General features: G+C 39.7%; 1 protein-coding gene across 1 annotated transcript in view; it reads left to right on the top strand.

Annotated features, from left to right (window-relative positions):
• The window catches only part of TNRC6C (trinucleotide repeat containing adaptor 6C), a gene marked incomplete at its 5' end in the record, with an annotated part of 45581 nt that overhangs the window by 7500 nt on the left and 16710 nt on the right, over positions 1 to 21371 (top strand). Inside the window, 5 exons of the mRNA XM_089682628.1 lie at positions 1043 to 1188; positions 11456 to 11605; positions 12343 to 12489; positions 20032 to 20151; positions 20696 to 20779. Of these exons, the coding sequence (XP_089538754.1) occupies positions 1043 to 1188; positions 11456 to 11605; positions 12343 to 12489; positions 20032 to 20151; positions 20696 to 20779 (647 nt within the window). The remainder of the gene's footprint in view (positions 1 to 1042; positions 1189 to 11455; positions 11606 to 12342; positions 12490 to 20031; positions 20152 to 20695; positions 20780 to 21371) is intronic.

The following is a 21371-nucleotide window of genomic DNA, read 5'->3' as shown; positions in this document are numbered from 1 at the left end:
AACATGGAAATGCAATTATTTTAGTAAATATAAACTGCTAAATACCTTTTATTATCAGCAGTTAGTGCAGTCTTGTGACTTCTATCAATGTCCAGCTGAGCACTGGTTAAAGGTTGTAGAAGGAGTTTTCTTTTTGCTATAGGAAGATGCAGAACCTATGACCTCTGTCTGGGCAGTGCTGATTAGCCCTGTGCTGATCACATGCACTCTCCAAAGAAGGAAAAAAAAAAAACCTCTAGCAATACTCACCAAACTGAGCATGTGCAGAGTGACTCCACACAATATGTTTTATCAGGAGATAAGAGGGGGACACTGGAAGAAGGGGAGGATCAGAGAAGTCAGGATCAAACAGCATTTTTTGCACAATGCAGGGGATTAACCCCTTGGGTTCCACAGTGAGTATAACAAGCATGCTTTACTGCATATACAGACTGATTTTACTGTTGTGGGTTTAGTAACACTTAAATTCTTGTGTATGCCAAGGGTACCAGTCCATTTACTTGCATTCTCCCTCACTCCCCTGGCAATTGGCATTCTACCTTTCTCCTTTCTGAAGCTCTGGCTTGTGGGTGGTTACTTTGCAGAGTCAAATACATTGCAGGGCTGTTCACCCTGCATTGTACTTGATGATGCCAGAGAGTCTTCATTTGCTGGAATGTCTCCTCGCTGCTGTGGCAGCCAGTCTTATAGCAAAGAGGGAGCCTGCGGAAGTGAGGGACAAGGTAAGTAAAAGTCCTTTTTACTGGTACTGTAGGCATTCATGAGCATCTAACCGTTGCAGTTCAAGGGGAGCCCCGCTGCAAGAGTATTTTTTGTTTTCCACAGACTTCAGTTAAAAATCTTCATGTTTGTACAACAGCCATAAGGAAGGTGAGAATTTCCCATTTTGGATGCTTTGTGATCTAATGTATCATGGAAATTGCAGTTGAACGCCTCCCCTGTTCATTGTTTTGGATTATAAATAATCATGTAGCTTTCTGTAATCAGTGGATTATCATCCCTGTTTGAGAATGTTTCTCAGTGTCTGTTGTGTACTTTGTAGGTGCTCTACTGGAAAAGAAGGTGGAAATGGACAAGCGTGGATTGGGAATGGCGGACTACAATGCAGTTGTCGCCAAGCCCTTGAGCTGCCGCCCACCACCAATCTCCAAAGAGTCTTCCATGGACCGCCCCACTTTCTTAGACAAGGTAATAAGGATTATTTGACTCTTTTCACTTGGATATACACTTCATCATGTATTGGGTCGAAAGGTAAATGCAGACATTTTCACATTTCACTAGTGCTGTAGAATTAGTCAACGTAACAGGGATATTTTCATCCAACACTCTGGATTTCCAGATGCCGGTGAAAATGTAAGTGGCATGTGCAACAATGTTGATTGCCCTACATGTTTTACATAAAGCCTTGAACGCCGGAGAGAGAGCAATATTTCCAGGGCCATCATTCATGGTTAACGCTAAACTGATAACCTGTGAAGGTTTCTAAAGCACTGTCTATGGAAAATGTTTGGGTACCCAAGTTTGTCGCCGGTTCATGGGCATGTGCAGTTTTAACGCTCGACAAGTTGGGTATCTATTTACTTGTTGCAACCTCTTCTTTTATATTTTACAAAAAAGAAATTGGGTGATATATTGTGTTTGTGTACATTAAAATTAGCTTGTTATTTTGTACAAAAATGTGAATTTGTTAAAAGTGTGTTAATATCATGTGACATAAAAATTTGCAACTACCACCATTTTATTCTATGTTGTTGGGGAAGTTGGTTAATTAATCTCCAGGCATAAAATGCGCACTTTAACATGTATGCAAAAATGGCAAAAAGGACTCTGGCAGATGAGTGATTTAGACCCTCGTTCATCTATCTGTAAACCTTGTTGACAAGGTTAGATTGTACGCCCCTTGAGGGTTAGGGACTGATGTGAATGTACAATATATATGTAAAGCACTGTGTAAATTGACAGCGCTGTATAAGTACCTGAAATAAATGAATAAAAATAAATAAATAAGGATCGCTGACGTAAAACACATCCTCATATCATGTGTGCATAATAAAAAATATTTTTCAATAAATGTCGCACTCCTAATTATTATCACTTATTACCAATATAGTGATTGAACAAATATCAAAATATGTGATTTAGAGCAAATTCATAACAAATATAAATGATGATTAAATATTAAAACATAAACAATAAAAAATAATTAAAAAACAAAGTCTCTGATAACTTATTAGTGATAGTCCCAAAATATAATTTGATCCAAAAAGAAAGTGAATAAAAAATATGAAAAAGTCTCTATTTTTATAAGCATGATAAATCCCAATAAAAGTGATCAGAAATAAGTGATTGTGATTCCCAGTGACTCCTTATTGTGATTTAGGTTATGCGTTCATCTCCTTTTCAGCCTGTTAACAGGCTTACTTCACTTTTTGTTCACCTATGGAACTTTAGATATTCTGTTGCACCATGTGAAGTGGTGGGTATCCCTTAATTGCTTCCCAATGCTCTTATCCTCCTTGCCACTATCCCCGCAGGGATCTTTCACTCCTTCTCTTGCTCCTTATCTCCTCCTTAGATGTTCTTCAGTAGAAAAAAATAAAGACATAGTGCCTTATCATTAAGTATAAGAAACCGCTTTGTTTAAAAACAACTGCAGATTATCCCCCTGGTGAAGCCGCGTGACCTGCGGCGTAACGCGTAGGGGAGGGACTACGAAGTCACTACACACCCATGGACGGCGAGTATACTATGTGTGCGGCGCCCACAGTAATCTGCAGTTTTTTTTTTGTTTTTTTTTTTATTGTTTTAATATTTATTTGTCATTTATATTTGTTTGTTATGAATTTGCTCTAAATCACATATTTTGCTATTTGTTCAATCACTATATTGGTAATAAGTGATAATAATTAGGAGCGCAACATTTATTGAAAAATATTTTTTAGATCCTGGCAAGCTGCCAACCCTCTAATGTATACACCCAGAAGGCATTTCTAATCTATTAAAACACACTGGAACCCCAACTTCAGAGTCTTTGTTGTGATCTTTGAGAATAAATAACTTCACAGTTCTGTCTCATTCTCAGTGGCAATAACATTTCCTAATGCGAAATGCGTGTATTAATTTTAAATTGTATAAATCACACCTGTGTGTTTATCTGCATTACGGTCGTTCATTTTAGCTCCATTTGGAGAAAGAAATATAATATGCAGATTAGATAATCATAAATTTATCTTAAAGAGTATGTAAATCCAACATTTCATATTCCTGCTATGTACCTGCTGTAGCATGTAATAGTATGAGAAAGTATCCTGTTCTTTGTATTGCTTCCTTTGTGTGAAATCTCTGGTGTTCCTGCCAGTCCCTTTGCATTCCTGTTAAGAACTGACCACACTACGCATGAGAGCACAGCATGGTCAGTTCTGTAGCTATGCTGGGAACTCAACCTGCTCTCCTCCAATGATCAGGCCTGTCCTGACACACACACCCCTTACCACACAGCCATTTACTGGGAAGATCAGTGTGATGCTGTATCTCCTCTCCCAGCTCTTATGCAACAGAGAGAATGTAATCATTTTGTAAAAAAAGTGTTTGTAGTGTTTTTTTTTATGTATACTCAAATGTTTTGCCTTTCATTTCTGTTTTAAACTGAATGGGTTGTTTTACAAGGTGAGGATTAACAATCACTTTAAGGTGTGTAAATCCACATTTAAAGGGTAACTCAATTTTCGTGAGAGAAAAAATGTTTCAAATTGAAAAAAAAATAGCATGTACAGTTATGACTCAGGTCATATTGTAATTGAATATTATTAAAAATGACATTTCCTTTTAAATGCACAGTGTTGTAAAATACAACATGGCTTCCAAGAGGCATTCTGTACACAGATGGCGTACAGAACGCCCCCTGAAAATGTCATTTCCTGCTTTTCAGTGATTGGATTACTGATTTTCCCAGAAGTCTGCACAAAGATGCAAGTCAGATTTTTGGCATTCCCTGCAACAAAAATTTCCTATTTGGTGAGATACTCCCAAAGTAAAATCACATCTAAAGGGATGCAGACCCTGCCAATTTCCCTGAGCCCTGAAGGTGCAACAACTGATTGATTTTAAAACCACTCCCATACAAATTACAGATTCCCTCTGCACATGGACACAGACAAACAAACAGCTATTCCGTCAGAATAACAAACGGTAGGAATCTGCAACTAAGTTTGGTAAAATCCCTGCAATGTACATGATCGTCCAGAGGGGAATGTTTATTTCTCACCAAAAGCTGAGTTACTCTTTTTAAGTGCATGAGAACTTGATGTGGGAAGTATAAAATGTACTTGTTCTTGCCAATAAATTATCTAAATGCAGAAGGTTAGTGTGCTTGTAGCCTAAAAAGCAGCTAGAGACATCAGGCCTATTTTAAAGCTCATTTACTGCTTGTTTATATTTAAGTAGTTTTTAATGTCCATAGTCGGAGTACATGTACACGATTGTAAGGATGTCATGATAAAAGTGGAACTAAACCCTCCTATTCTGTACAACCAAGAAAGCTGCCATCTTGATTTACAGTTGCCATAGTGCTGCATATGTGATCAGATACAACAATAGCCATTTGATGGCTTGATAGTTCTGTTGACAACACAACTGTGACAGCTATCATTAACCACTTCCCCTCTGCCCTATAGCAGAAATACCGCTACAGGGCGGCTAGGGTGCGCAAAATCACGTGTGTATATATACGTAATTTTGCAGTTCCGGCTAGGGGGCGTGTGCAAGCCCTACCCGCGCTGACATTCGCTGTCTCGTCTGTCAATCACTGGGTCCCGAACGGTGATTACTCGCCGGCACCCAGTAATCGCTGAGTATTACCGACGGAGGAGAGAACTGCATATGTAAATATTACAGTTCTCTACCCTGTCAGCTCCTGCATACTGCTTTGTATGGCTCTGCATAACAAAGCCATACAAAGCAGTGTGCTTGCAGTGGAAAGCACACACACCGCATACTGTGAAACCGCACACGGTTAACCCCTTTGTTCGCCCCAGATGGTACAATGTTAGTGATTTTTATTAGCACTGATCACTGTATTGGTGTCACTGGGGATGTCAGTGACACCAAATCAGCCCCCCCCCTTGTCAGAATGCCCACCGTAGTCCTGCTATAAGTCGCTGATCGCCGCCATTACTAGTTGAAAAAAAAATATAGTATCTATACCGCCTTTTGTAAACTCTATAACTTTCACGTAAACCAATTAATTTACACGTATTGGGATTTTTTTTTTTCTTAGCAAAGACATGCAGCAGAATACATTTTGGCCTAAATTTATGAGGAAATTTGATTTTTTTTTTTTTTTAATTTTACTGGACATGTTTAATAGCAAAAAGTCACAAATAAAGTTTTTTTTTTTTTTTCTTAAAATTGGCTTTTTTTGTTTATAGTGCAAAAAATAAAACCCGCACAGGCAATCAAATACCACTGCAAGAAAGCTCTATTTGTGGGAAAAAAGGACGTAAATTTCATTTGGGTGCAGCGTTGCATGACCGCACAGTTGTCAGTTAGTCATGCAGCGCCATATGGCAAAAAAATGGCCTGGTCAGGAAGGGGGGTAAATCCTCTGGAGGGCAAGTGGTTGATGGCATGCCTGGAATATAACCGTTTTGGGAAAATGGGTTTTAGTTCCGCTTTAGCATATATGTAGACGAATGACTGAGCACACCAAAATGTGAAAAAACCCTTTTATTGAATTGAATTTATGTACTCCTTTAACATTTGCTGGACTTATGGGCACTGGCAGTTTGTGAATGTAATGATTCTTGCTGATGTTGTTGTCCGTTCTGTTTTGTACATTTAGCTGTGTTTCAGCTACTTGACTTTCCTTACAGTCTGATAAGACGTGATGTCTGCTGTCCAGCAGAATCTAGGTTGTGGGGGTGAAGCAAAAGGATTAATGTTCTCCAGAATGAACAGCTGAGCTATAGAGAGACACAGACTTCTGGCCATGTGCTTGTCTTCTCCTAAATGTCAGCAAAGCTATTAGGTCATGAGAAATCCTTTCCACCAGGGCTCTGTCTGACTTCCCAGTGTAAAGATAACCCTTTGCTGTCCTGAGCAGCATGCACGTATCCTTACATTTTGAATATTAAAGGCAAAGTTTGGTCAGTCTGGAAAATTTAGCATGTAACCTTTTACATGAGGATATAGCCAAGCTGCCCAGTGTTGTTTTTATCCTGCCATTGCATGCATGTATAAGAACACTCTGCTTTGTCACATTCTGTGCTCCCAAACCAAGCTAGGGATTCTCATACACCCAGTCGCAGATAAAACAGAGGTGGCTCTCCCAGATATGTTGGTCCAGTAGCACCATTCATGATTTGATCATTCAGATATGAATTCTTCACATTATTCTTTATTGTAAAGACGTTTATTGCAAAACAATGTTTTGGATAAAGGTACACTTTAAAGCAGGATTAATCCATTTCATTTAGTGGTTTCTTAACCCCCCTGGCGGTATTCCTGAGTGTAGCTCGGGGTAAAGTTTCAGCACCACAAGCAGTAACCCTGAGCTACAATCGGGAATACCCTGCAGCTTTGCTCTGGGATCTCTTCTTCACTTACCTTGTCCTGCACTCCCGCGATGTCCCTCCTGCAGTGTTCCCTGCAACGTCAGGACATATGGGGGACGGAACGGCGGGAAATTTAAAAATGTCAAAAAGTGACATTCACAAAATACACTAAAATCACATAGTAAAACATTACTGTATCAAACCATTTCACATACATTTTGTCCCGAGTGCTTTGTCCTCTGCCCTTCCTGCAGTTTTACTGTTCTTTCTGCCTGGAAACTGAGAAACGTCCATGGCGTTACCACCCGCTCCACCTCTGCCACCCCCCTCTGCCTCTCCCTCCACTGGCTCCCGATTGCCCAACGCATCAAATTTAAACTCCTTACCCTGACCTACAAAGCCGTTCACAACACTGCCCCTGACTACCTCACCAATCTGATCACCAGGTACCACCCTACCCGTACCCTTCGCTCCTCACAGGACCTCCTTCTATCCTGCTCCCTGGTCTCCTCCTCCCATGCACGACTGCAGGACTTCTCCAGGTCCTCCCCCATCCTCTGGAACTCACTGCCCCAATCCATCAGACTGTCGCCTTCTCTATTCACATTCAGGCGCTCCCTCAAAACCCATCTCTTCAGGGAAGCCTACCCCACCCTCACCTAACGGCCATCCTCCCTCATTCCTCCTACCACTTCATCCCCCCCAGCCACTTCCTACTGTACCTTTACCCCCTCCCTCCTAGATTGTAAGCTCGTAAGAGTAGGGCCCTCTTACCCCTCGTACGCTGTCTGTCTTTGTTGTACTGTGCCATGTATTGTCCCCCCCTATTGTACAGCGCTGAGCAAACCCTTTGGCGCTATATAAACTCGTAGTAATAATAATAATAATAATGGCGTCCAAAAAGTGTCCCTTTAGGTCAAAAGCGGTTTTAGACCAGCTAGAGAACAGTGATAGTAAATCAGAACCACTTGCAGAATTGAGTGATAATGATTTGTGGGGGAAATTCGTCATCAGACACTGAAAATGATTTTGCGACTAAGATCAATGATGTGCGAACTTGGCGCTATATTTCAAATTTCCGTGTTTTTGGTTTGATTATATTGAATTAAATTTATTATTTTATTATTTTTTATGATTGTTAAATTATAATTTATGATTTCTTGTTTCAAATTTTAACATACCCGGGATGTTTACTAGACTCTTGTTCGGACAGATTTCAGTAAGTTATTCCTAAAAATTACAGGCCTACAATAAAAAAAGACCTATTGCCATGCAAAAAAAGGTACCGCTTTGAGCACAGAAATATGGACATAATCAGACCGCTAGGGAGGCTACAAAAGTTATTTTACATTTAAGGCGTGCTGTGAATGGTAACGGTCACCGTTGCTTGTGCTGCACTAACTGCAGATCAAACAGAGGCTAAAATGGCAGCTTCTTTGGCTGTAAAGGATAAGAGGGTTTAGTTCCACTTTAATCTATACAGTATATAACCAAATATAAAGAATAATCATGTATCAAAAAGAGTATTTATTGTGTAAATGTTGTGGGACCTACAACATCACCAGGACCATCATTAAATTATTTATGCCCTCCTCCTCCAGAAATATGGTTGCCACTGTCTTTAGCAAGATTTCAAATATATTACCTTCCTTTTTTTGTTTTGTTTTTTAATTATTTTATTATGGCAACATATCTGAGATACAGCCATTCAATGAATCATCAAAAAAATTCCAAACTGTCTCAAAATAAAGCCATAATGTGGTACACATTCAACAAATAGTAATGACATGCAAGAGGCTAGCAAGTATCCGACTTCACCAGCTGCCCCTATGCTGCTTTGCATAGATTAAAAGACGTTCAACTATGTAAAATGCATTTGAAAAAATGGCAAAACTGATTTAGTAATGTCGAGGTGGAAAGTAGAGCCCAGCAGCAAAAGGTTTAAGATAGCAACAACTAACACACAATTAACAAGTTTGTGCCCACAGTACATTTACTGCAGGCGGGCGGCACAGGCAGGCTGGATCGTGTACATGTACGTCATCAAGACTGTTCTAAGTTAGGGACGCGTGCGCCCCCTGTTAACCCGCGCTGTCACTAGCTACAGTGGGATTTTGTCAGCAGGTCCCAGCTGGTGATTTATTGCGAAGACCTGCCAGTCGGCTGTAGCCAATCACAGCATGGAGTCCTGTGTTTACAAACACACAGGGTTCTGTACACAGATCAACGATCTGGCTGTTTCTTCTCCCTGCAAAGTAGGGCGAAAAAAAGCAACCAGATATGTTAGTGAAAGCAGCATATATTACAAACATTACACTTGTTAGACACACACTAAACCCCTTGATGTTTACCCCTTTCCAGCCAGTGTCCTTAATACATTGTACAGTATTATATGTGATCACTGTATTAGTGTCACTAATGATGTCAGTCAGTTAGTGTACCTCCCAGTGAGGGTCTGTTAGCGACAAATTGCCCCCCACCCTATAACAGTCTCGCTATAAGTCGCTGATTACCACCATTATCAGTATAGCATCATAGCTGCCTAAATTCCTGTATATACAACTCCTGGCAAAAAGTATGGAATCACCACTCTTGGAAAATGTTAATTCAATTGTTTAATTGTGTAGAACAAAAAAACGATCACAGACATGTCTCAAAACTATTTTCATTTAACATTGCAACCTTCTGGCTTTAAGAAACACTTAAAAAAAAAAAAAAAAAAAGAAAACTGTAGTCAATTGCAACTGTTATTACAGATCAAGCAGGGGAAAAAAATATGGAATCACTCAATTCTGGGGAAAATATTATGGAATCACCATGTACTTTGCAGTTCTAAAACAAACATCTGCATCACATTACATCTGCTAATTTAGTTTGCAGTTAAAAAGAGTGCTTGCACATCTTGGTGAGCTGTTGCACCAAGCTGATTGACATGGATCATGACTGCAACACCAGAGATGTCATTTGAAACAAAGGAGAGGATTATAAAACTTCTTCAAGAAGGTAAATCATCATGGAATGTTTCAAAAGATGTTGGTTGTTCCCAGTCAGCTGTGTATAAAATCTGGACCGAGTACAAATCAAATGGGAAGGTTGTAAAAGGGAAGCTTATTGGCAGACCAAGGAAGATATCAAAGCGTCAAGACAGAAAACTTAAAAAAAAGAAAATGCACAGCAAAACAAATGGGCAGAAACTGGAGTCAATTTCTGTGACCGAACTGTAAGACATCGCCTAAAGGAAATGGGATTTACATACAGAAATGCCAAACGAAGACCATCACTAACACTAAACAGAAAAAACAAGGTTACAGTGGGCTTAAGAAAAGCAATCATGGACTGTGGATGACTGGATGAAAGTGATCTTCAGTGATAAATCTGCATTGGGCAGGGTGATGATTTGTTTGGTGCCATATAAAGACGACTGCCTGAAGAAAACATGCAAATTTCCACAGTCATTGATGATATGGGGTTGTGTGTCAGGTAAAGGTACAGGGGAGATGACCGTCATTAAATCTTCAATAAATGCACAAATTTATATTGAGATTTTGGACACTTTTCTTATTCCATCAATTGACAGGATGTTCCGTGATAATGACATAATTTTTCAGGATGATAATGCATCTTGCCATAGGTCCAAAGCCGTGGAAACGTTCCTTTAAGAAAGACATACAGTATGATGTCACTGGCATGGCCTGCAAATAGTTCGGACCTCAGTCCAATTGAAAATCTATGCTGGAAATTAAAGAAGATGGTCCATGACAAGGCCCCAACCTGCAAAGCTGATCTGGCAACTGCAGTAAGAGAAAGTTGGAGCCGGATTGATGAAGAATACGGTTTGTTAAATCCATGCCTCAGAGAATTCAAGCTGTTATAAAAGCCAGAGGTGATGCTACAAAGTACTAGCGATGAACTGTAGTATTTTTTTTCACGATTCCATATTATTTTCCTCAGAAATGAGTGATTCCATATTTATTTTCCTCTGCTTGATCTACAGAAACAGTTGCAACTGACTACAGTTTTATTTATTTTTTTATGTGTTTCTTAAAGCCAGAAGGTTGGAATGTTAAATGAAAATAGTTTTGAGACATTTCAGTGATTGTTTTTTTTCTACACAATTAAACAATTGAATGAACATTTTCCAAGAGTGGTAATTCTATACTTTTTGCCAGGAGTTGCATGACAGAGGTGGTAGGCGCTATAACTTTCACATAAATCAATTAATATACACTTATTGGGATTTTTTTTTTTATTCCCAAAAACATGTATCAGAATGCATTTTGGCCTAAATTTATGAAGTAACTTGATTTTTTTTTTTATTGGATGTGATTTAGAACAGAGTGGACTTTTTTTTGGCAACATTTTCTTTCTTTTTTTTTGTTTTATATATTAAAAATTTTTTAAAAATCCAGTGGTAAGCAAATACCAAAAGAGAGCTCTATTTCTGTGAAAAAAAAAATTATATATATTTTGTTTGTGTACAATGTTGCATAGTCGAGCAATTGCCAGTTAAAATGGCACAGTGCTGAAAAACAAAAAGTGCTCTCTCTGGTCATGAAGTAGGTAAAATTTACAAAGGTCAAGAGGTAAACCCTTCTGTCATGAGAAAAATTTATAGGCCACCATTGTTAACTGACTTCTGAAATTCCTGATCCTGCTAACTTGTTCCAGATCCGTGACTCAAAGTGAAGCCAGTGAGCCCTTATATTAGACAGGTAGAATTTTCAGAAAGGCATCATAATGACAGTCTGTAAATATTTAATGATGGGTATTCTTTAAGGTATATTTATCCTGCTACATCATTTACTGGACTTGATTTTTTTTGCCTCCTGCCTCTGGTGCTTTTAATGTGCTGACCACCACTCACGCTGTCTCTTTTTTTTTTTTTTTTTTTTTTCTTCAATCAGGATGGCGGCCTAGTGGAAGAGCCCACTACTTCACCATTTTTGCCTTCACCAAGCCTGAAGCTCCCCCATCCCAACAGTGCACTCCCTAATCAAGCCCTTGGTGGCATGACACCAGGCCTAAACATGCAGAACTTGAATTCCTCTAGACAGGTAAGAACTTAGGAGAAATGCTTGTCAAAGTGCAATAAGGAAAACCCCAGTTTTCTAGCATTTTCATTATTTAAATGGTCTCTTTGTACAATAAGGGCACTTTCACACTGCCCCGCTGCAGTTTAGCTGCAACGTGGATACAGTGCAGTGTACCCTCAGTTTCCTATTGACTTTTATTATGTCCTGCATTTTTGGTGCATTTTCTGAACGCTCACCTAAGATGCAGCATGGGGGACTTTTGGTGCGCTTTCAGAAAACGTTCCAAAAATATAGGATATAATCGAAGTTCATGGGAAACTGCAGGTAAAATGCTTGGAAATCATGGGTACACTGCAGCTAAACCGCGGGGGCAGTGTGAAAGCGCCCTAAGAATCCGTGATTAGTTTTTATTACATTTTACAGAAATAACAGATTAACTTCTAAGGAGACTTATAGGATTTAGGAAAGTTTAGCCAGTTGTCCGCATTCCAGCAATTGGTTAGTTGTCCTAGGCATTGCAATGGAAATAGTGGAATGACATTCAGACTTGGATTTGTAAAAGGTCTGGGCTTATAAGGGCAACTTTTTAGGAGGTCACAGGCAGGCCCTTTTGGTCTTTTTATTTTCTTACCTCTTTTGTATATATTCAGGGAAAAAATTATTATGTAGCAGAAGATTTCAGGGCAGAAAATTGGTCTAGGAGCTAGGAAGATGCATGATAGAAATTCAGGCTTGATAACAATATACCCTTCACACAGTTACAGAGTGGCAATCTGGGTATGTTTGGCAATAGTGGAGCAGCACAAGCCAGGTCCATGCAACAGCCACAGCAGCCACCAGTGCAACCTCTCAACTCATCCCAGCCTAGTCTTCGTGCTCAAGTGCCTCAGTTTTTATCCCCTCAGGTAAGTGTCTAGATCTGGAATATCCTAAGTGGCCTGGCATGTTTACAATGAAAAGGTATGACGTCTGTAATGCACAATTCTAGAGTTTGCTGGAGCCCAAAATACTCATAGGAAGGCTTCAAGCATTGCTCCCTGTGAAGAGTAAAACAACCCTCTCCAAAAAAGAAAGGAATTATGGGTAATGCCATTTTACTTGGCAGTCCTGTACATAATTCCGCTACTACTGTGAAAAAATTGGGAGAAAATTAAATGAAAAGTGCTAGTGAACAATAAAAGCTGGATTCCATAGAAACGGTTAACTACACAAATGAAACACATATGAGAACTGTTTTACCTGGCAATGGATTTGTACTCTGTCCAACCAATCCTGAAATATACACCACTCTGACACACAGCCCTATTTTACATAGTTACATGGCTAAGTTCAAAACAGACAAGTATATCTAGTTCAACCAATAGAAAAAAATACAGAAACGGATCAGGACAGAAGACTTGCTCTTTTTTTTTTTTCTGCTGCAGTTAACAGGTTAGCAGTTACAGGTCTTGTACCTCCCTTAGACTGTGACTGATGGAATAGAGAAGCATCTGACTAATGAGTTAATTTCTTCCCTCCTCCTATAAGCCTGCTCCTAGTTAGCTCATGGGCACTGCAGGAGAACTGACTTTATACTGAAAATCATAAAAGCAGAATTGGGATCCACTGCAAAGAAAATATATACAAAATGTATAGCCGACTCACCCAAACATAAGGATGATGTCCTCAGGACCAAAAATACACACAACAAGCTAGGTATTTGAGTAAGAAACCCACAAAAATAAGTCCCAACAGAGAACCAATCTGCGGCTTGAAAAATGTTTTATTGAAAAATATGAAAATATAAATAGTAACTAATATCCCTCCTCCCTACACTGTTAAAAACCAAACAACAACGTTGTCTTGTGACATAAAAACACCCTCCTGGGCACACAGACATACCAACCACACACACCAGAACATGCACTAACATACGGATAGGACCATAGAGGCCAAAGACCATATGATTATGACCAGTTATGCTAGATCTATGGATCAATTATATCATCTACGACCAGAATTGGTATAAATAGACATTGATATTAATGACAGTCCATCATTCATGAAGGGGTATCTTCAATCAATGCTGGAAATTCAAACCTATGATAAATTGCCCCTGCATGCAGTCAAACCATGCTTGCATAGATGAAGAATGTGACAATGGCTCCAGTGGAGATAGCAGCAAGAAATGTTACAGTTTGCAAGTACAGCAAATAGGACCAACCTTGAGCAGCAGGCTGGAGTTCAGTAGCAAATGTGTAGATATAGGTTATAGGTAGCCACAACCATTCACTGCATGCAGGCAGAAGAAAGGCACCAGGTGTGTGAGGCCTCACGGAGCAATCATAGTTCAGGAACCAACCCCCAATTTAGTCACAGCCTGGCCCTGATGTTATTGGCTCAGCACTCCAGATACGATCGCTCACATCAGTCAGTCTTGATCCTCTGTATAGTCATACAGTCTGTGTAGCTGCTATAGTCAGATTACATGTACGGATTAAATGCATGTGACTGCAAGGTGCTTGCCCAGTGTGGGCGGTGAGTTGGTAAAGCTGCGTGGTGCTGCCTGGAGCGCGGGCGTCACGACGCTGTGACAACACGTTTTGCCCACTGAGTCACGTGTCTCAGTTTTTGTAGATGACATAATTAATCCATAGATCTAGCATAACTGGTCATAATCATATGATCTTTGGCCTCTATGGTCCTATCTCTATGTTAGTGCATGTTCTGGTGTGTGTGGTTGGTATGTCTGTGCGCCTGCAGATTGGTTCTCTGTTGGGACTTCTTTTTGTGGGTTTTGTACTCGCATACCTAGCTTGTTGTTGTGCTGCTTTTTCTGCTCCCAGTCTGAGCTCTGCTGTACAGGGGCTACACGAGGCTGATACCAAGTCAAAATCAAGTACTTTCACTGCTTACTTTACAAAAATGTATGAAATACACTTCTACATCAATTCCAAGGGGCAATTAAACAAGTAATCTGATTGCTTACTGAAGGGGAGTATCTACTTTTTGTGCTTATTGTGCTTTTCTTGTGTGTTTTTTTTTTTTTTGTATTGCAATGATGGTTCAGAGTGTTTGTCAGCCCAGTGCTCAGGAGGGTATACTTCATGTAGAGGGTTACTTACATAATTAATCCAGAGTTCTCATTGATCTGTCTGATCAGCCTCCCTTAATCATTAGTGTCATGTTTGTAGGTCAGATCTATATTTAGCCAAATATGATAGAAGTTTTTTTTGTTTTTTTTGTCTTGTTTTTTTCACTACCTTTTTCTTAAATATATACTGTATGTGCACGTACATTTCCTAAAAATGTAGAAAACCTTTTTTAGAGAAAAGTAAGTACAAAATAGTATTCATATACATGGCCCCAGTCCATCTGTTTGACTGCGTACTCCATTTCAATAGTAAAAACTTTATATATGGTACCTATCCACCACAGTACAAATTCTACAGATGGTACCCATCTTCTGGCTGCATGTACTGGTGCAATACACATTTCAGAAGCTAGCCACCAGATGTGAAATCAAATTGTAATAGGCAGACAGCCAATTCAAGGCGAGACAGGTGAACATTATACGCTTTCCCCCTCTGTAACACACAGCTCAATTTTCCACCTGGTATTCAGGAGTAAAGACATAAGATTTTTGTCTCCTTTCATGTTTTCAAGACTTTCGTCCAGTGACAGTCAATAAATTATTTTTTTTTTTCAATTGATGTAATTTTTTTTTTTTTTTCCCCGTCAATTAAGTTTTGTCTTCAATCAACTGCAGTGCTGGGTGACAGGCTGAATAACTTAGATTCAGGCATTCTCCCAGCACTGCATCAAGTGTCTTTTGTTGGTGATGACCAGTCACCAACTAAAGACATGGACAGTTTTAATTTTATTTATTAAACACGTGATTGACACTTGGAGCTTTTTTCATTGGCCTTTGTTATTTGCACTGGTATTGATGTGCACATGGATATTTGTCTATGTACTTACATTTTATGAATTTTTGTGTTTGGTCACAATTGCATTTCCTCTATTCCAGTTGATCACTGTTTCCAGAAAGGACAGTGTCCGTCCACTTCTGGATCTAAAGGCCCCGAACGCCTTTTTTTTTTAACTGCTTCCATACCGGGCACTTTTACCCCCTTCCTGCCCAGGCCAATTTTCAGGTTTCAGCGCTCTCACACTTTGAATGACAATTGCGCGGTCATACAATACCGTATCCAAACTAAAATTTGTATCATTTTGTTCATACAACTAGAGCTTTCTTTTGGTGGTATTTAATCACCACTGGGGTTTTTATTTTTTGCTAAATTAACAAAAAAAGACCAAAAATTTTGAAAAAAAAACATGTTTTTCTTTGTTTCTGTTATAAAAGTTTGCAAATAAATAATTGCTCTCCATAAATTTAGACCAAAATGTATTCTGCTACATGTCTTTGGTGAAAATAACCCAAATTAGTATTTATTATTTAGTCTATAGGAAAGTTATAGAGTTCACAAACTATGGTATATATCTGAATATTGATCAATCCTGAAGTACTGACAGCCAGTCTCATTTCTTGAGGTCCAAGAATGTCCGAACAGTACAGATATCCCCCAAATGAACTTTTTTTGCAAAGTAGACAGTCTGGCATATTTCATAAGAGGCACAGCGAGTTTTTTGAAGTTGTAATTTTTTTTGTCAGAATTTTTCGGAAATGAAGAAATAAAAAAAATGATTTTCACTATTTTTTTTTTTTTACATACTGTCACCAGTGCAGTACAGCATCATCATATAACTGGCATGGCTATGATCAGGGACACTGACTGGTGACAGTACGAAAAAAAAAGTATAATTTTTTTTTTTAAAAATTTATTTTTTATTACATTTTTTCTTTTTTTTTAAGATTTTTTTTCATATTTCACTATGACCAAAATAGTATAATGTTACCATAGTAACATTGTACTACTTTGGGGAAGTGATCTATTTTTTTTTTTTTTTTTTTTTACACAATTTGCTTATAGCAAAATATTACTTTGCTATAAGCAAGCATTTACCTGAATGAAATCGATTCATTCAGGATTTTTTTTTTCTTACTGTGATTTGGCCACAGCTAATCACATGACACAGCAAGGCTGTGATTGGCTCAGCTTGTGCATGTGATCACTGTGACCATTCACAGCTAACCACACTTGTATACAATGGATGGCATGACAGGAAGCCATCCATTATATACAACTGTCATGTGATCTGCTGTGATTGGTCACAGCAGGTCACAGGGTACCGGCAACGGGGCTGGTACTCAGATCTGTCATTGGCTGCGTGGCTTTGCAGGCATGCAAACTGCGCATGCCCGAAAGGACGCCATATGGCATCCACCCGGAGGGACGAGGTGTTTTGCCGGCCGCCATCTAGCCATAGGCCGGGCGGGAAGTGGTTAAATGTGCGCAAGTTTTGCATGTACTTGGGTTAACTCTCTGATCCTTTACATACACCCAGAGGTTTTTTTTCTGGCCTCAGTCGACATCAAGGACGCTTAGCACACATCCCCATTTGCAGCATTCATCAACAGTTCCTTTAATTTGTTCTGAGAGAACTGCACTACCAGTTCATAGCCCTTCCTTTTGGACAGGCGTCGGCACTCGCTGCGAATCTCGCCAAGATACTGGCTCTGGTCTTGACTCTTCTACTCCTCTATGGGATATCGTTTGTGGGTTCTCTGGATGACCTGTTCCTGTGAGAACAGTATGCAACGGATCTGGAACGCAATCTTTCCATCAGGATCAGATCATTTGAGGACCTCAGATGGATGCTGAAGCTTCACAAGTCAGTCCTTCCCTCTCCTCCTTGCTTGGCGTTTTTGGGACTCTTCTGCACACCAGTGTGTCCAGGGTTTTTCCTTCTGGAGGGAAAACTTTAAAAGCTGCATCTTCTTGTACTTCCCTTAACTTGTCTGCAGACTGCATCCATCCGGTATTGCGCTGGGCCCCAGTACTTTCAGTTTTAGTTGCACCTAGCATCCTGCTCCTGCAGGTCGTGTCATAAAACCCAACTGTTATGAAGATCTCCTGTGTCCTTCAATGAACGCAAAAAAGGAGAATGAGTTCATATATCCCATTTTTTTTTTTTTTTTGGACTACTCACTTTTTTTTGTGCTTTTTCTATTAATAAAAGTTATTTTTTAACCACAGTTGCACTTTTGCTAGGGAGAAGTTGGGACAACAAGGTGCAGTTTGGAATACAATTTTAGACAGTAGTTTACGCTGCACCTTGCAGTTTTAAGCTCGTAACAACCAAGGTGCCATGCAGAACCACAAAAAGAGCAACAGATGGCAAGAACTTGTACTGTGCTGGTGATCCTCTTTAAAGCTAGCTTTAATCTCTTCAGCCCCAGCCAAATAACACAGCTGCTGTTCAGGAGCCATACTGCTCCTACCTGCAAACCAGCACCCTTCTCAGTCTGCCGCTAAAACTGCAAAAGCAATAACTTTCATAAAGTTGTGTTTGGATTGAGTCAAGACATGTCTTCTTTCATAAAGTTGTTCTGATTGGCATTCCTACACCCCTCAAAACCACATGAAAATGCTCAAGTCTGTAAATAAGTTGTTCAGGCACAAAACAATGCATAAAGCCTCATTCACACTGGCAATGACATACATGTGTTTATATGCACTTATTGTACACTCTAAATACATAAATTGATTTTAAATAGTATAATTCACACTGTGTTTAGGTGCATTCAGTTTAGCTGTGTTTAGAGCATATAGAATTCTGTGCATCCATAGTCAGAATAGATGCTTTGAACACATCTAAATGCATGTAAATGCAAGTACATCTAAATGCATAAGAACTTGACCTGGGAAGCATAACGCTTTATACTTCCTGAATATTTTCTCCTCCATTTAAATAAACCAAATGGAAGAGGCAAATGTGAATGCAGCCTTATGAATGGTTGAGGGGAGGTTGAGCATCTTTACTACATACCCACAACCTTGTATGTTCTGTGTAGGTATTGTGTTACTTTATTAAGGTTGAGGAGACTGCAGGTTCACTTTAAAGTCATATACAGAGCCTGTAATACCAGATTTCTAGGATTCAGTTTAAGTTCAGTAACATGCCTAGATGGTCTGGCACCTGGGGCCAATAATATCTTTGTTTTTTCTTTTTTTTTTTTAACGGTCCCAAACCACCCACAAACTGATCTGAAGTACTAAAGTGCCATGCCGAATTATGGGAATAGTCAAAATATACTGGGGGGGGAGGGGGTTTGAGAAGAGGGCTTACTGGGGAATGGTCTAAATAAAATCTGAGCTTATTTCCCCTATATACAGCAAACATATGCAATAGTCCTTTTACCCACAAAATATGCTTTAATGAAACAAGCGAGAGTCTAACTGACACATACAAACATTAACATTCATTTAAAAAAAAAAAAAGAAACTTTTTCCCAGTGTACTGAGTGGAGGTCAGGAGTATGAAATGTAAAATAGTGGTGCAGGGGTCTGGAGTGCATATATTGCACGGAGTGCAGGGGTCTGTAGTGCATATATTGTACCAAGTGCAGGGGTCTGGAGTGCATATATTGCACGGAGTGCAGGGGTCTGGAGTGCATATATTGCACGGAGTGCAGGGGTCTGGAGTGCATATATTGCACGGAGTGCAGGGGACTGGAGTGTATATATTGCACGGAGTGCAGGGGTCTGGAGTGTATATATTGCACGGAGTGCAGGGGTCTGGAGTGCATATATTGCACGGAGTGCAGGGGACTGGAGTGTATATATTGTACGGAGTGCAGGGGTCTGGAGTGCATATATTGCACGGAGTGCAGGGGTCTGGAGTGCATATATTGCACGGAGTGCAGGGGTCTGGAGTGCATATATTGCACGGAGTGCAGGGGTCTGGAGTGCATATATTGCACGGAGTGCAGGGGTCTGGAGTGCATATATTGTACCAAGTGCAGGGGTCAGGAATTTATAGTGCTCAGGCCACTTTACAGCATACAACCAAAAATGACCTAAACTTCCCAGTACAAACTCCCCAAAGCCCATATCCCCCACAGTACAGATCTCTCCTAACATCCCCTACAGACACCCTTTAGTACAGACTTCTCAGTCCTACCCACCAGAGCTCTCTGGGCCAGATGCAGTGCACACTCCTTTCTTCGGCTGTGTCATATGACCAGAGCAGGGAAGAAGCCTTCCCGTGACTCTGAACTGCCACTGTCTGGAGCAGCCGGTGCCAAATCTCTAGGGGTGCTGTGGCTGCCCACTTTTGTTTTTGTGGTGCAGAGCAGCAAAAAAAAAAAAAAAGAAACGTTGACCAGACATAGCAACTCTGGTGAGTCAGCTTCCGGTGTGGACTGCACCTCACTGAGTTTATTAATCTGGGCAGTATGTTATGTGAGGTCTTCCGTCAAATCTCTTTAAAATACGAAATTGACATTTTGATAATGTTTGGACAGTCGTGTAATACGCTTCTGATTTCCTGCTCTATTGTAGGTTCAAGCACAGCTTTTGCAGTTTGCAGCAAAAAACATTGGTCTCAACCCTGCACTATTAACCTCGCCAATTAATCCTCAGCATATGACCATGTTGAACCAGCTCTATCAGCTGCAGTTGGTGAGTAGCAACCATCATAATCTTCCAATAGATCTTTACTACAACATGTCTGTTGCCCATGGTCAGATTTTAACTATTTTAAATGTGAATGTGGTGGTCTGATCATATGCATAGCGGACATGTTTTTCTTTTCCCAGTTTGTATAGAGCTGATCATAACCTATTACAATTGCTCACGTTTTGGGTAGCCTTAAGGCAATACCTAGAATGATGCTTCAGATAACGGAAATGTTATTAAAAATAATGAAATTGTGTGGTTGTGTTGACAGCAGATTCCCTTCTCTCATTAGCTCATATCCATTGATGAGCCTCTGTAGCCTTCCAGCTACAGATAAACTGTAAAGCATGGTTACAATTATTGCAATTACATGCCTAAAATAAACAATTGTATTTTAGATCAACCATTTTCAGCAATGATATTAATGTTAAATGGCTACTTAAATGTTTTCATTGCCCAGTTTGTCACTTGGTACATATTGGTGCAGTCTTTTTTAATGGTTTCATTGTCTTCAGTCTGTCTGACCCACTTCTACTCACACCTGCAGGCGTATCAGCGTTTACAACTCCAGCAGCAGATGTTACAGGCTCAGCGTAATGTTTCCGGACCCATGAGGCAACAGGAGCAGCAAGTAGGTCAAACCTGCTTATCTGGTGTACACAGCTCTGTCCATACCCAAGTGTTCATGTACACTGCCTTCTGTACTGTGTTGTAGGCTGGGTATAATTTGTGATAGCCTAGTAAATGCACTTATTTTGTATATGAAATGTTGGATATAAATGTATGTAATATAAAAACTAGGTATCTAAATATATGAGGACATGAAAAGCATGTACGGTTTTTCATGTGTTAATTGAATTTGGCTTTCTGCTTGGTGTTCAATTTTAAATATTTCTTTACCAATATAAAAATTCATAATATCCTGTAAGTGAAATATTTTCTGAGCAGTATGTCTTAAATATATTTGCCTTGCCACATGTCCTTCATTTCTTAAGGCTGAACGCCAGGCAAACCGTTAAATACACAGATAAATGACCTATATGTACTGTCTTAAGCTGCCAAAAGGTTTATATTTCTGCTCATCCAGTGAGATCTGTACAGCCCAGTCTGACAGGGCAAGAGACCTGTTTTTTTCTTTGTTGCTACCACTTACAAATGAGGTCTCTACCAGCCATTGAATTTGCAATGAAAGGAGAAGCAGGATACGAAGGAGATCATCCCTT

Source organism: Staurois parvus, unplaced genomic scaffold (assembly GCF_062004578.1).
Source record: "Staurois parvus isolate SC_StPar_1 unplaced genomic scaffold, SC_StPar_1.0 ptg000293l, whole genome shotgun sequence".
NCBI lineage: Eukaryota > Metazoa > Chordata > Amphibia > Anura > Ranidae > Staurois > Staurois parvus.
Note: the sequence above shows the minus strand (reverse complement) of the source record. Positions and strands in the feature narration are given on the sequence as shown.